This window comes from Mobula hypostoma, chromosome 11 (assembly GCF_963921235.1).
Source record: "Mobula hypostoma chromosome 11, sMobHyp1.1, whole genome shotgun sequence".
Lineage (NCBI taxonomy): Eukaryota > Metazoa > Chordata > Chondrichthyes > Myliobatiformes > Myliobatidae > Mobula > Mobula hypostoma.
Window position 1 is genome coordinate 77,963,803 of NC_086107.1, and position 13,140 is coordinate 77,976,942.

Genomic DNA, 13,140 nt, shown 5'->3' on the forward strand with positions numbered 1-13,140 from the left:
CATTGTGTAGGCCAAGGGGATTAGTTTAGTCGGCCATTTGATTGCTAATTTATTTGGTCTGGCACAACATTGTGGGCCGAAGGGCCTGTTCCTGTGCTGTATGTTCTATGTTCTGTGTACTGTGTTCTATGTAACTAATAGTACAATACAGGGAGTTGGAGACAGGATCATAGATAATTTGAGAAGACAGTTTTAGGAGATAGTATTTATAGAAACACTGAACTGCATTTTGTTTCCTGCAGCAAATTATACCGTTTTCAAACCATCGACATTCCATATCCTGCTGGAGTCAAAATTTGGCCTGCAGCTACAAGTCCAGCTGGTTCCTCGGATGCAAGTCTATGTAACTCTCGACCAGTTGTATAAAGGAAAGACATGTGGTAATTATCATATTCCTGCCTCTGTCCAATATTGACATCTGTCCTTGGTAGAGGTCTCACATTTTTACTTCTGCACCCACACTACAGTGAGTTCTGAACCCAACACAGTCAAATTATTCATCTGCCACCTTTGTGTATATTTCTTCAACAAGAAATCCTCATATACCCCACTGCTAGTGATGACCCTTTCTCACATCTCCAACACCTCCCTTCCACTTGGATACCTCCTTCCAGCTGTTAATCTTCTCTTGAACTTTTCCATTCCAACTGCATTGACCAACTCCACACCCTTCAATCAGTCCAAACATGTGGCTCTCTGCTTACTCTGCACCAGTCCCAATGCTCGAACAAAGCTGGTACCATTGTAATTTGCTGGACTGACTTCTACCTCTCAGAGGCCAGGCACCAGCTTTCTTACCTTGGCAGAACTCATATTCACCCACAACAACTTCTCTTTCGCTTCCTCCCACTTTTTCCAAATCAAAGGTGACCATTGACACTCATTCTAGGCCTCACTATGTCACCTTCCTGCCCCCCCACCACCACCTCCTACAAGGATGCCATCCTTTTTTCTCAATTTCTATGTTTTTGCTGCATCTGTTCTCAAGATGAGGCCTTTAGCTCCAAACATTCTGAAATGCCCCTTATTCCAAACCGTGGCTTCCTTTTATTCACATTTCTGCAATTTCATGGACTTCTGCTTTTACCTCACCTTCCCCAGATGGAACATAGATAGATTTCTCTTGGTTTACACCTTGACCCTACAAGACTCCACATCCAGCATGACATGCAATGGAATTTCCACACCAGACGTATCTCTTCCCCCCATTTCTCTCTCACACACACACACACACACACACACACACAGAAACCAGCATTACATTCTAGAGCCTATCTTTGTTGCAAGTCACTGACAGGCAATTCAAAAGAAAAGGAAGTCAGAAAGCAAAATGCTGCAGATGGTGGATAACTGAGATAAATTTGAGAAATACTCAGCTGGCCTCATGAGTTAGGAGAGGACCAATGGTCAGGTTTCAGGCCAATAACCCATGGGCACAAGAGCTGTGAAGAAAGATCAATAGCTGTTCATTTGCTTCTCCACAGATTCTGGCTGACTTGCTGAGTATTTCCAGAATTTTCTGTTTTTGATTCTAATCAAAGTATTTCCCAGCCCCAAGTACATTTTGATAGCTTTTTAATGTCATATTTGTCTTTTTTTTTTGCAAATCTGGTTCTCCTGCTTTATTTTGATTAGCCCCATGTCCTCTGCACACTTCTATTTTGTGCATCTTTCCCTCTGAAGTGGGTATCTCTCTCTCTCTGGCTATCCATCCCATAGGATGATGATGGTTCCTTTCAGTCAGTTAGTGGGGTTGACCCCACTGCTCAGAAAGGAACAGTGTGTGCATGAATGGATTTTAGGTGAATAGGGGGTTGCACAGGTCCAGACCCACCCTCTTGACGTACTCTTCAGGATCCAGCGGCATGGTGGGGTCCAAGATGGTTGGGGGAAGATCTGTTGCAGTGAATGGCCAGACCAAGCTTCCATGCAAGGGATGTCCTTTCTGCGCTTCACAGCACGTGTTTGCCAGATGGCCGTTGACCCTATGAGAGGGTTCATCCGCCCTTTGACAGGTCTTGTCTTTTGTCCTGCAGGGTGTCAAGCCACCTTCCTCACCAGGCAAGCCTGGTGGGGGAGCCGGTTTAGTCGCTGACCACCCGACCATGCTGCAGGTAGTACTGGGTTACACAGTACCAGCAGCACTCAGATGAGTGACCTGATTACAAAGTGGGTATAAAAGACTGATGAATTGAAAATGATTTCATTTGTTTCTCTGAGGTTTCTGTGGGAATTTTAATGACATCCTACACGATGATTTCAAGGCAAGTAATGGATTAGTGGAGGGCACAGCCGCACCATTTGTAAATTCTTGGAAAGCCCAGTGGAGCTGCTCATCTGTATCAGAGCATCTGGAGGACCCCTGTGCTATTAGCACTGAGAACCGTAAGAACCATATTGAGTAACTCTGGGCTGGATTAGTGGGGGTAATTTTGAGTCATTTCCATACAGCTTCAAGCATCTATTTCCAGGAAATATAAATCTGTCCAAAGGAAAGGAAACACCTGAGATGTTTGGATATTTCTGCTCCACACAAGAACCCCTGATCTTAGCATGATACTCAGGGTACATACTGATACATACTGATCTGCATCCTGATTAGTGAATGGAAATGCTCACAACAGTGTAAGAGTAGGAAAAAATGGAAGCAGAAGGGGGCCATTTGCCCTCTTGTGCCCAAAAGGCCAGCTATCTCAGCATCACTTTTGTGCACTAACCCTAAACCCCCTGATTAATATCCAAAACTTCATCAAGCATAATGTACTCAACCCAAGGTGCCACAGCTTTCTTGGGTAGTAAATAGCAAAGATTTGTTACTTGAGGAGAAGAGATTTCTCCTTGTCTGTATTCCAAGCAGTCAATCCCATCTTTTGAAACTGTGGCCTCCTGGTTCTTGACAGTCTACAGTGGACACACTGTCCTCTTATTTACCCTGTGAAGCCTGTAAAGAATTTTTATGTTTCAATGAGATTAGATTAGATTAGATTATGAGGACACTCAGTCCTCGTTTATTGTCATTTAGAAATGCATGCAATAAAAAATGATATCACAAGAAACACAGACAAACCAAGACTAAAACTGACAAAACCCACATAATTATAACATATAGTTACAATAGTGCAAAGCAATACTGTAATTTGATAAAGAGCAGACCATGGGCACGGTAAAAAAAAGTCTCAAAGTCCCGATAGCTTCATCATCTCACGCAGATGGTAGAAGGGATAAACTCTCCCTGCCATGAACCTCCAAGCGCCGCAAACTTGCCGATGCAGCACCATTGGAAGCACCCGACCGCAGCGGACTCTGAGTCCGTACGAAAACTTCGAGCTTCTGACCAACCCTCCGACACAGCCTCTCTGAGCACCATCCTATGCCAAGCGCTTCGACCCCGCCCCAGCCTCCGAGCAACAAGCAAAGCCGACTCAGGGCTTTCCCCTCTGGAGATTCTGGGTCACACAGTAGCAGCAGCAGTGAAGCAGGCATTTCAGAAGTTTCACCAGGTGTTCCTCCGTGCTCTCACGTCCGTCTCCACCAAATCAGGATTGTGCACGGCACCCTACTTAACAAATAACAGACATCACCACCAGAGTGGCCGCTGCAAACTGCATTGCGCCGCCATCTTCTCCTCCCTCATCACATTATTCAAAACTAATATGTTCATGATGCTCACTTCTATATCAAACACGCCCCGTCACTCCCAATTACTCCCCTACCTTACTGCCTCATCTGCTGCACCATCAGCTGCACCTCGCATTGACTTCAATTATTCCTGCACTTTCTTATCAATCAATGCCAATCCCTGGGCTGGAGGAATGTACTTATAAGGAGAGTTATATTGGAGAGACTGAGTTTGTTTTCCCTGGAGTGAAGGAGACTGAGAGGTGGCCTGATAGACCTGAGAGAGGTATATAAAATTATAAGAGACAGGATTAATAGTCAGAACCTTTTTCAAAGTCAAGTTTATTGTTCCATGCACATGGTGCAATGAAAAACTTACAGCGGAATCAGAGAATCGTATAACCAAGAGAAACATAAATTAAATATAAAATATGCAACATTTTTATAGGGAAGAACATAATTAAAACAAAAAAATACAAAGTCTTTGCACTAAAATGCACATTGATTTTTCTTGATTGCTTTCTCAGGGTGGAGATATGAGAACCAAAAGGGATTAGTTTTCAGATAAGAGAGTGTTCTTAAGGGGAAGTATTTTTTTAACTGAGGGTGTTTGATATCCATAATGTGGCACTAGAAGAGGTAATATCATCACTACAAATTGGCATGGAATGATGTCGATCAAATGTCCACAAATGGGATGACAAAAAGTGGTCAAAAAGACAAAAAAGGTCAGCATGGTTGGAGTGGGCCAAAAGGCCCTTGTTTATTTAATACTAATCCATAACTCAACCCTGTTCTGTGTTTCCCTCACCTGTAATCACCTGCACTTGGTGCTGAAGGTGGAGCCTTTGAGGGATGACAGGGTCTGTGTGTACGGTTAATTATTCCAAGAGAGAGCCTGTTGCATACTAATGGTGTTGTAGGTGGTAACAGTTTCTTGTTGTGTGCTTGGTATACAATTAGATCAGAAACCTTTACTGCAAGGGTACTCAAAGCACATGTCCAAAATTTTCTTGCAGAAAACTATGCAGAGTATTGGTGCTCTTTTTTGAAAGAGCCTGGCGGAGTTTTCTCTCATTGCCATTCTACCATCAGCCCAACCGAGTACTACAAGGTAGGCCATAAACATTCTCATTCTATGTCTGATGATATTCATTGGCCATCCCCCTTCTGCTCAGTACAGTACAGTGCACCCGTGCCAATGGACTTTTGCGTTTGGGAAATTCATCCTGACCAAAAAATTGAAATATAGAAGAAAAATACATTCTTACAAAATTTAAATGATGGAAGAAAGCAACTAAGTATACCCAAAATACAAGAGAGACAGCAAATGTTGTCAGTTTTTGTCAGGGTTCACATGACAGGAAATCACAATACAGACAGGTCTCTGTAAGATAGGGGAGTGCTATAGCTGGATGTTTTAATTTTCTCATTATCATTAGACCATAAGACCATAATACAAAGGGGCAGAAGTCGGCCATTCGGCCCTTCAAGTCTGCTCTGCCATTTTATCATGAGCTGATCCATTCTCCCATTTAGTCCCACTCCCCCGCCTTCTCACCATAACCTTTGATGCCCTGACTACTCAGATACTTATCAATCTCTGCCTTAAATATACCCAACGATTTGGCCTTCACTGCTGCCCATGGCAACATATTCCATAGATTCACACCCTCTGGCTAAAAAAATTTCTTCGCATCTCTGTTCTGAATGGACGCCCTTCAATCCTTAAGTCATGCCCTCTCGTACTAGAGTCCCCCATCATGGGAAGCAACTTTGCCACATCCACTCTGTCCATGCCTTTCAACATTCGAAATGTTTCTATGAGGTCGTCCCTCATTCTTCTAAACTCCAAGGAATACAGTCCATGGAACTTCATGGAACCACCACCCAATTTACCACTGGCAGTTTCTTGCCTCTGCTCTTGGGCATATCTCACTGGTTCACTATCTGTTTTACCTCCACAGGTAGCACCCTTGGCTTAGTGGACCAAATACTTAGGATGAAATTTGAATGCAAAGCTGAGGGAGTGCTGCAGTAACAAGAGGGTAGTAGTGGTTAATGGGATTAATAGATCATTAAGCTCATTGATTCTCACAGAAACTACAATGACACCCTGACCTTTGTGTCAATCATATTTATATTTAGAGATACAGTATAGCAAGGTCACAGGCCCTTCCTGCCCAAATGAGCCTGTGCTGCACAATTCAACCGTATGACAAATTAACGTAATCGCTCATACGTCTTTGAAATGTGGGAGGAAACTGGAGCACCCAGAGGACACCCCGTGGTTACAGGGAGAACATACTACCTCCTTTCAGACAGTAGCAGTATTGAAACTAAAGCATGAACATCGATTTCTCAAACTTCCTCCTTCACCATTCCCCATTCCCATTTCCCTCTCTCACCTTATCTCCTTACCTGCCCATCACCTTCCTCTGTTGCAATTCCCTCCTAGTCTTCTGTCCTCTCCTATCAGATTCCCCCTTCTCCAGCCCTGTATCTCTTTCACTGATCGACTTCCCAGCTCTTTACCTCACCCCTCCCCTTCACAGTTTCCCCTCTCACCTTGTATTTCTTCCTCCCCTCCCCTCACTTTCTAACTCTAACTCCTCATCTTTTTTTCTTCAGTCCTGATGAGGAGTCTCGGCCTGAAACCTTGACTCTATTCTTTTCCATAGATTCCTCCAACATTTTGTGTGTGTTGCTTCAGGTTTTTCTTTCCTTTTACTACAATACACAGGAAGCTGAATACTCTAAGGGTAGATAAATCTCCCAGACCAGATGGAATGCACCCTCGTGTTCTGAAGGAAGTAGCTGTGGAGATTGCGGAGGCATTAGCAATGATCTTTCAAAAGTCAATAGATTCTGGCATAGTTCTGGAGGACTGGAAGATTGCAAATGTCACTCCGCTATTTAAGAAGGGGGCAAGGAAGCAAAAAGGAAATTATAGACCTGTTAGCTTGACACCGGTGGTTGGGAAGTTGTTGGAGTCGATTGTCAAGGATGAAGTTACAGAGTACCTGGAGGCATATGACAAGATAGGCAGACCTCAGCATGGTTTCCTTAAAGGAAAATCCTGCCTGACAAACCTATTGCAATTTTTTGAGGAAATTACAAGTAGGCTAGACAAGGGAGATGCAGTGGATGTTGTATATTTGGATTTTCAGTAGGCCTTTGACAAGGTGCCACACATGAGGCTACTTAACAAGGTAAGTGCCCATGGAATTACGGGAAAGTTACATATGTAGATAGAGTGTTGGCTGATTGGCAGGAAACAGAGAGTGGGAATAAAGGGAACCTATTCTGGTTGGCTGCCGGTTACCACAGGGGTCCGTGTTGGAGCCGCTTCTTTTTACATTGTACATCAGTGATTTGGATTATGAAATAGATGGCTTTGTGGCTAAGTTTGCTGATGATACGAAGATAGTTGAAGGCTGCCAGTAGTGCTGAGGAAACAGAGAGTCTGCAGAGAGTCTTGGATAGATTGGGAGAATTGGCAAAGAAGTGGCAAATGAAATACAATGTTGGGAAGTGTATGGTTATGCACTTTGGCAGAAGAAATAAACGGGCAGACTATTATTTAAATAGGGAGAGAATTCAAAGTTCTGAGATGCACTAGGACTTGGGAGTCCTCGTGCAGGATACTCTTAAGGTTAACCTCCAGGTTGAGTCGGTGGTGAAGAAGGCGAATGCAATATTGGCATTCATTTCTAGAGGAATAGAGTATAGGAGCAGGGATGTGATGTTGAGGCTCTATAAGGCACTGGTAAGACCTCACTTGGAGTACTGTGGGCAGTTCTGGGCTCCTTATTTATGAAAGGATGAGCTGACATTGGAAAGGGTTCAGAGAAGATTCACTAGAATGATTCCGGGAATGAGAGGGTTAACAAATGAGGAACGTTTGTCCACTCTTGACTGTATTCCTTGGAGTTTAGAAGAACGAGGGGGGACCTCATAGAAACATTTTGAATGTTGAAAGGCATGGAGAGAGTGGATGTGGCAAAATTGTTTCCCATGATGGGGGAGTCTAGTACGAGAGGGCATGACTTAAGGATTGAAGGGCGCCCATTTAGAACAGAGATGCGAAGAAATTTTTTTAGCCAGACAGTGGTGAATCTGTGGAATTTGTTGCCACGGGCAGCAGTGGAGGCTAAGTCATTGGGCGTATTTAAGGCAGAGATTGATAGGTATCTGAGTAGCCAGGGCATCAAAGGTTATGGTGAGAAGGTGGGGAAGTGGGACTAATGGGAGAATGGATCAGCTCATGATAAAATGGCCGAGCAGACCCGATGGACCGAATGGCCGACTTCTGCTCCTTTGCCTTGTGGTCTTATGGTCTAATACTGCAGAAATGAGAAAGCAATGTATGCAGTCTAATTTTCTGAGCCACAGTTGCAATAAATTCTCTGAGAATACCACCCTGAGGCAGAGCATTCATGCAGAAGTAAACAAAGCAGTCGTCAGCTACTCACTTAAAGCAAAGAACTGTAAAATGCTGTAAACATTCAGCAGGTCAAGCAGCCTCTTCCAGGTCCACGTGTGTATCCATGAGGAGGAGCATGTGGTGTCCATGTGCACTTTGGTTCCTTATGGGACTGGTAGGCATCACAGGGGCTCAAGTGCATTCAGGATAAAGATGACTGTGTTACAATTTGAAGCTTAACTATAAATGGTGTGAATAGTGGACTGCTGTAGTTTTGTGATGCTATCTACTGAATAAACCTCCTTTAGAAAAAGGAACAAAAAGCAAATTGACTAGCATCCATGGGAAGTGACACTGAACTGAAACTGTGCTGCGCAACCTGCTGAGTACTGTAGCATTTTCTGTTTTAGTCACATACCTCTTTGTATTGTTTCCCTTGTAAGTATATGCTCCAATTACATTTCTTTATACTTTTTCCCTCAGAAATGTAAATATGACAGTTGTAACTGTTATAAAAATGAAGACTGTATGTGTGCTGCTATATATTCTTATGTCCGAGCCTGTGCAAGCAAAGGGGTCATATTAACCAACTGGCGAGCAAACGTGTGCAGTGAGTACATTTTGGCTACATTCATTGTAGTGTAGTGAAACTAGGCAGCAAATCATGTTACTGTTGTGACATATGGGATGAACAAACACACAAAGTATGTCTTAGGAGGAAAGGTTGAGTGAGCTAGGGTGTTTCTCCATGGAGCAAGGAGGATAGGAATAGATTCCTCCACCCTGTCTCTTGCAAAAACGCCATCCCCTTCTCGCAATTCCTCCGTCTCCGCCGCATCTGCTCTCAGGATGAGGCTTTTCATTCGAGGACGAGGGAGATGTCTTCCTTTTTTAAAGAAAGGGGCTTCCCTTCCTCCACTATCAACTCTGCTCTTAAACGCATCTCCCCCATTTCACGTACATCTGCTCTCACTCCATCCTCCCACCACCCCACTAGGAATAGGGTTCCCCTGGTCCTCACCTACCACCCCACCAGCCTCCGGGTCCAACATATTATTCTCCGTAACTTCCGCCACCTCCAACGGGATCCCACCACTAAGCACATCTTTCCCTCCCCCCCCCCCGCATTCCGCAGGGATCGCTCCCTACACAACTCCCTTGTCCATTCGTCCCCCCCATCCCTCCCCACTGATCTCCCTCCTGGCACTTATCCGTGTAAGCGGAACAAGTGCTACACATGCCCTTACACTTCCTCCCTTACCACCATTCAGGGCCCCAAACAGTCCTTCCAGGTGAGGCATCACTTCACCTGTGAGTCGACTGGGGTGATATACTGCGTCCGGTGCTCCTGATGTGGCCTTTTATATATTGGTGAGACCCGACGCAGACTGGGAGACCGCTTTGCTGAACATCTACGCTCTGTCCGCCAGAGAAAGCAGGATCTCCCAGTGGCCACACATTTTAATTCCACATCCCATTCCCATTCTGACATGTCTGTCCACGGCCTCCTCTACTGTGGAGATGAAGCCACACTCAGGTTGGAGGAACAACACCATATATTCCGTCTGGGTAGCCTCCAACCTGATGGCATGAACATCGACTTCTCTAACTTCCGCTAAGGCCCCACCTCCCCCTCGTACCCCATCTGTTACTCATTTTTATGCACACATCCTTTCTCTCACTCTCCTTTTTCTCCCTCTGTCCCTCTGAATATACCTCTTGCCCATCCTCTGGGTCACCTCCCCCCCTTGTCTTTCTTCCCGGACCTCCTGTCCCATGATCCTGTTGTATCCCCTTTTGCCTATCACCTGTCCAGCTTTCGGCTCTATCCCTCCCCCTCCTGTCTTCTCCTATCATTTTGCATCTCCCCCTCCCCCTCCAACTTTCAAATCCCTTACTCACTCTTCCTTCAGTTAGTCCTGACGAAGGGTCTCGGCCTGAAACGTCGACTGCACCTCTTCCTATAGATGCTGCTTGGCCTGCTGCGTTCACCAGCAACTTTGATGTATTAAACTAAAGGTGTTGCTTGACATGGAGCTAACATGAATTAGCGACACACATCAAAGCTGCTGGTGAACGCAGCTAGCAAGCGTAGATTCTGCTTGTATTTTTTCATTTAACACAATTTCATCTGAATTTTGAAATTGAAAAGTAATAACCATAACTAAAGTTAGTTGTTTTGAATAAGAAAGTACTTAGTATTTTGATATTTTCATATGAGAGCTTTAGTTAAAATGATTATCAATTATGACACTAACTAGATTTTTCTCACTTTTTAAACTAATTTGTTTCAGGCTCTTACACAAAAACCTGCCCTGAGACGTCGACATATGACTATGACATGAAGAGCTGCAGGCGCACATGTCACTCACTGAGTGAGAAGGATGTCACATGTGGAATTCAACATATTTCAGTGGATGGATGTGGGTGTTTGGAAGGAACATACATGAATGAAGAAGGCAAATGTGTGCCCTCATTCAAATGCCCATGCCTCTATCAGGGCAGCCTCTTAAATCCTGGAGAGGTGATCAGAATAGGAGACACACATTGGTAAATTAATGTACCTATGAGTGATTTTACCCATTTATGATGACTGTGGCACATCTACACTTCAATCTCCTTTTCTATTACAGTGTGTGTAAATACGGAAAGGTCCAGTGCATTAGGTCACGAAGCAGAATGATGAGTAAGTGCTACTATCTCATTGATTTAAATGTTAATTTTCAAATACTTAAATACCATGACCCTTATGTCTGTATATTTAGCAGCATGTCAGCCACCGAAGATTTATTTCAGCTGCAATACGACAGAGCCAGGCGTGACAGGAGCAGAGTGTCACAGGACATGCGGGAACCAGAATCTGGATTGTGTAAGTAGATTGAGATTCATTTTTAGAATATATCGTAACTGAAATCTACATATTCACAATTCCAATGTGGTGCACTATATGTTACTTTAAAATCAATGCTATTCAATTCTTGGGTCATTCCAGTCCTTCCCAAAATGTCTTCGTTTTGATTATCTTATTCATTCATGGGATGTGGGCTTTATAGGCTGACCTAGCATTTAATTGCCCACCAGACAGACTGTGTGAGTAGTTTATCACATTACACTTTCTGTTTAGTGCTCAGCTGGATTTAAAATTTGCAAATAAAGGTTTCAAGGAGTTGTTTCCTCAGTCTGATGATGATAACTTAGTGCTGAAGATTGAATAAAGAGTCAGTGGAACAGATAAAACCTGCTACACCATTTGTCCTTCTGTAAACTCAAATGCAATTTGCCAAATGTTTTAAAAGTCTGTCCGAATCCATTGTCCTAAGCAAACTTCAATTTGAAAACTCCACTGAAGGTGCTTAAGAGGCTGCAACACATTCTGTTGGCTAGCACTATAATTGAAAATGTGCTGCAGACCAGAATGGCAAAACTGTTGCAAGTGATAGGATTTATCTTACTCAATTAAAGCTCAAGGTGGATCGGTTATATTGCAGAGGACATTGATACACATCAAACAGGTTTTTAGACTTTTTGGTCAGGATTTCTCCAAACTTCCATCAATACCTATCCCTATAATGCTCTTGAGGAAATATTTTAAAGATAAGCAGAGCTCTGTTGTATAACTGCACCTAGTTGGAGGGAGTACTGAAGGCAATAAGAGAAAGGAAAGGCTAGGAATCCAGCCTTGGGTCCCTCTTGGCCCTTGGGAGGAATGGAAAGAGAGATGAAGCCAGGTAAAGTAGAAGCGGTATCTGGAAGATGAGGACAACTTAACATTTTTGTAAGTTTTTTCATGCTCTACAAACTGAATCTGATCCTGATATACTAACCTCACCAGCAGTGAGGCAGAACAAGAAGAGAAGGGATCCTACACAGACATGGTAGAGTTCCATAGCAGTTCAGATGGATGGAGCAAATTCAGATGAAATCCACCATCTGCACTGAGTTTTTCTCTAAACCTAAAATCTTTGAAGGTCTCAATGAAAACAGCAAATTTACTTGTGATCCTGAAAAAACTCAACAAAACCATCTCAGAACTAGCAACATGAAGCAGTTCACCCAGCTGTGTACAATTCATTGTAACTTCTTAAATTGTCTCCTGATAGGTTGTGGTAGGTAAGGTGGATGTCTTTTGCTGATTTTAAAGCTAAATTATCTTATAATACCATTGAGCAACTCTGGACCATAATCCTGACCATTGTCATGCAGGCTTCTCAGCAGAATGATCTATCATATTAACAGTGTGGTGGCACACAAGGAAACAGGAGCCATACCAGATGATAAATAAATAAATAAGGTTCTGCTCCATGATCCCAATACCATTACCTTTGGATATCTTTTCAGTCATTGTGCAAGTCTCTGGGCAGGTGCAAGGAACTGGACAACTATGGCAACTCCTCAAACTCCACTGGAGCTCTAGCAGAGTATAGAGGCACAATGGATAATGATACAGACTAGTAACTCAGAATCTGAATCAGAATCAGGTTTATTATCACCATCATATGTCACGAAATTTGTTTTCTCTTTGGCAGCATAATGCTTAACAAGAATAGTGAAATAATGTTCAAAACAATTCCATACCTCCCGTCCTTCTCACACACACACACACACACACCTAACATCTTCTCTGTAATTTAAAACTAACTTAAAAACTCCATCTCAAATCTGACCGTTAGTCTTGTGAGACCATGGATCTGCGCCTGGAAAGTCTTCACTCTCCAGGGCGCAGGCCCTGGGCAAGGTTGCATGGAAAACCAGCGGTTGCCCATGCTACAAGTCTCCCCTCTCCACGACACCAATGTTGTCCAAGGGAAGGGCATTAGGACCCATACTTCTTGGCACCAGTGTCGTCGCAGAGCAATGTGTGATTAAGTGCCTTGCTCAAGGACACAACACGTTGCCTCAGCTGGGGCTCGAACTCACGACCTTCAGGTTGCTAGTCCAATGCCTTAACCACTTGGCTGTGTGCCCACACCAAGGATCTGACCAAGGGTCTTTGATATGAAAGTCAGATGCTGTGAGATCAATTTCTGAGCAGTGGCTCCAATGTTTTCTAGTTTTCCTCTTAGCTAACACCTCTCAGGTCCTTATATATATCTTAA

The 13,140-nt window shown here is 43.6% G+C and overlaps 1 protein-coding gene across 1 annotated transcript in view; it reads left to right on the plus strand.

The window, feature by feature from the left end:
• The window catches only part of LOC134353838 (mucin-2-like), a 181,891-nt gene that overhangs the window by 63,948 nt on the left and 104,803 nt on the right, over window positions 1-13,140 (plus strand). The window contains exons 12-18 of the mRNA XM_063062302.1: window positions 243-380; window positions 2,221-2,385; window positions 4,638-4,732; window positions 8,528-8,654; window positions 10,339-10,594; window positions 10,678-10,730; window positions 10,810-10,913. Coding sequence (XP_062918372.1) covers window positions 243-380; window positions 2,221-2,385; window positions 4,638-4,732; window positions 8,528-8,654; window positions 10,339-10,594; window positions 10,678-10,730; window positions 10,810-10,913 — 938 coding nt within the window. The remainder of the gene's footprint in view (window positions 1-242; window positions 381-2,220; window positions 2,386-4,637; window positions 4,733-8,527; window positions 8,655-10,338; window positions 10,595-10,677; window positions 10,731-10,809; window positions 10,914-13,140) is intronic.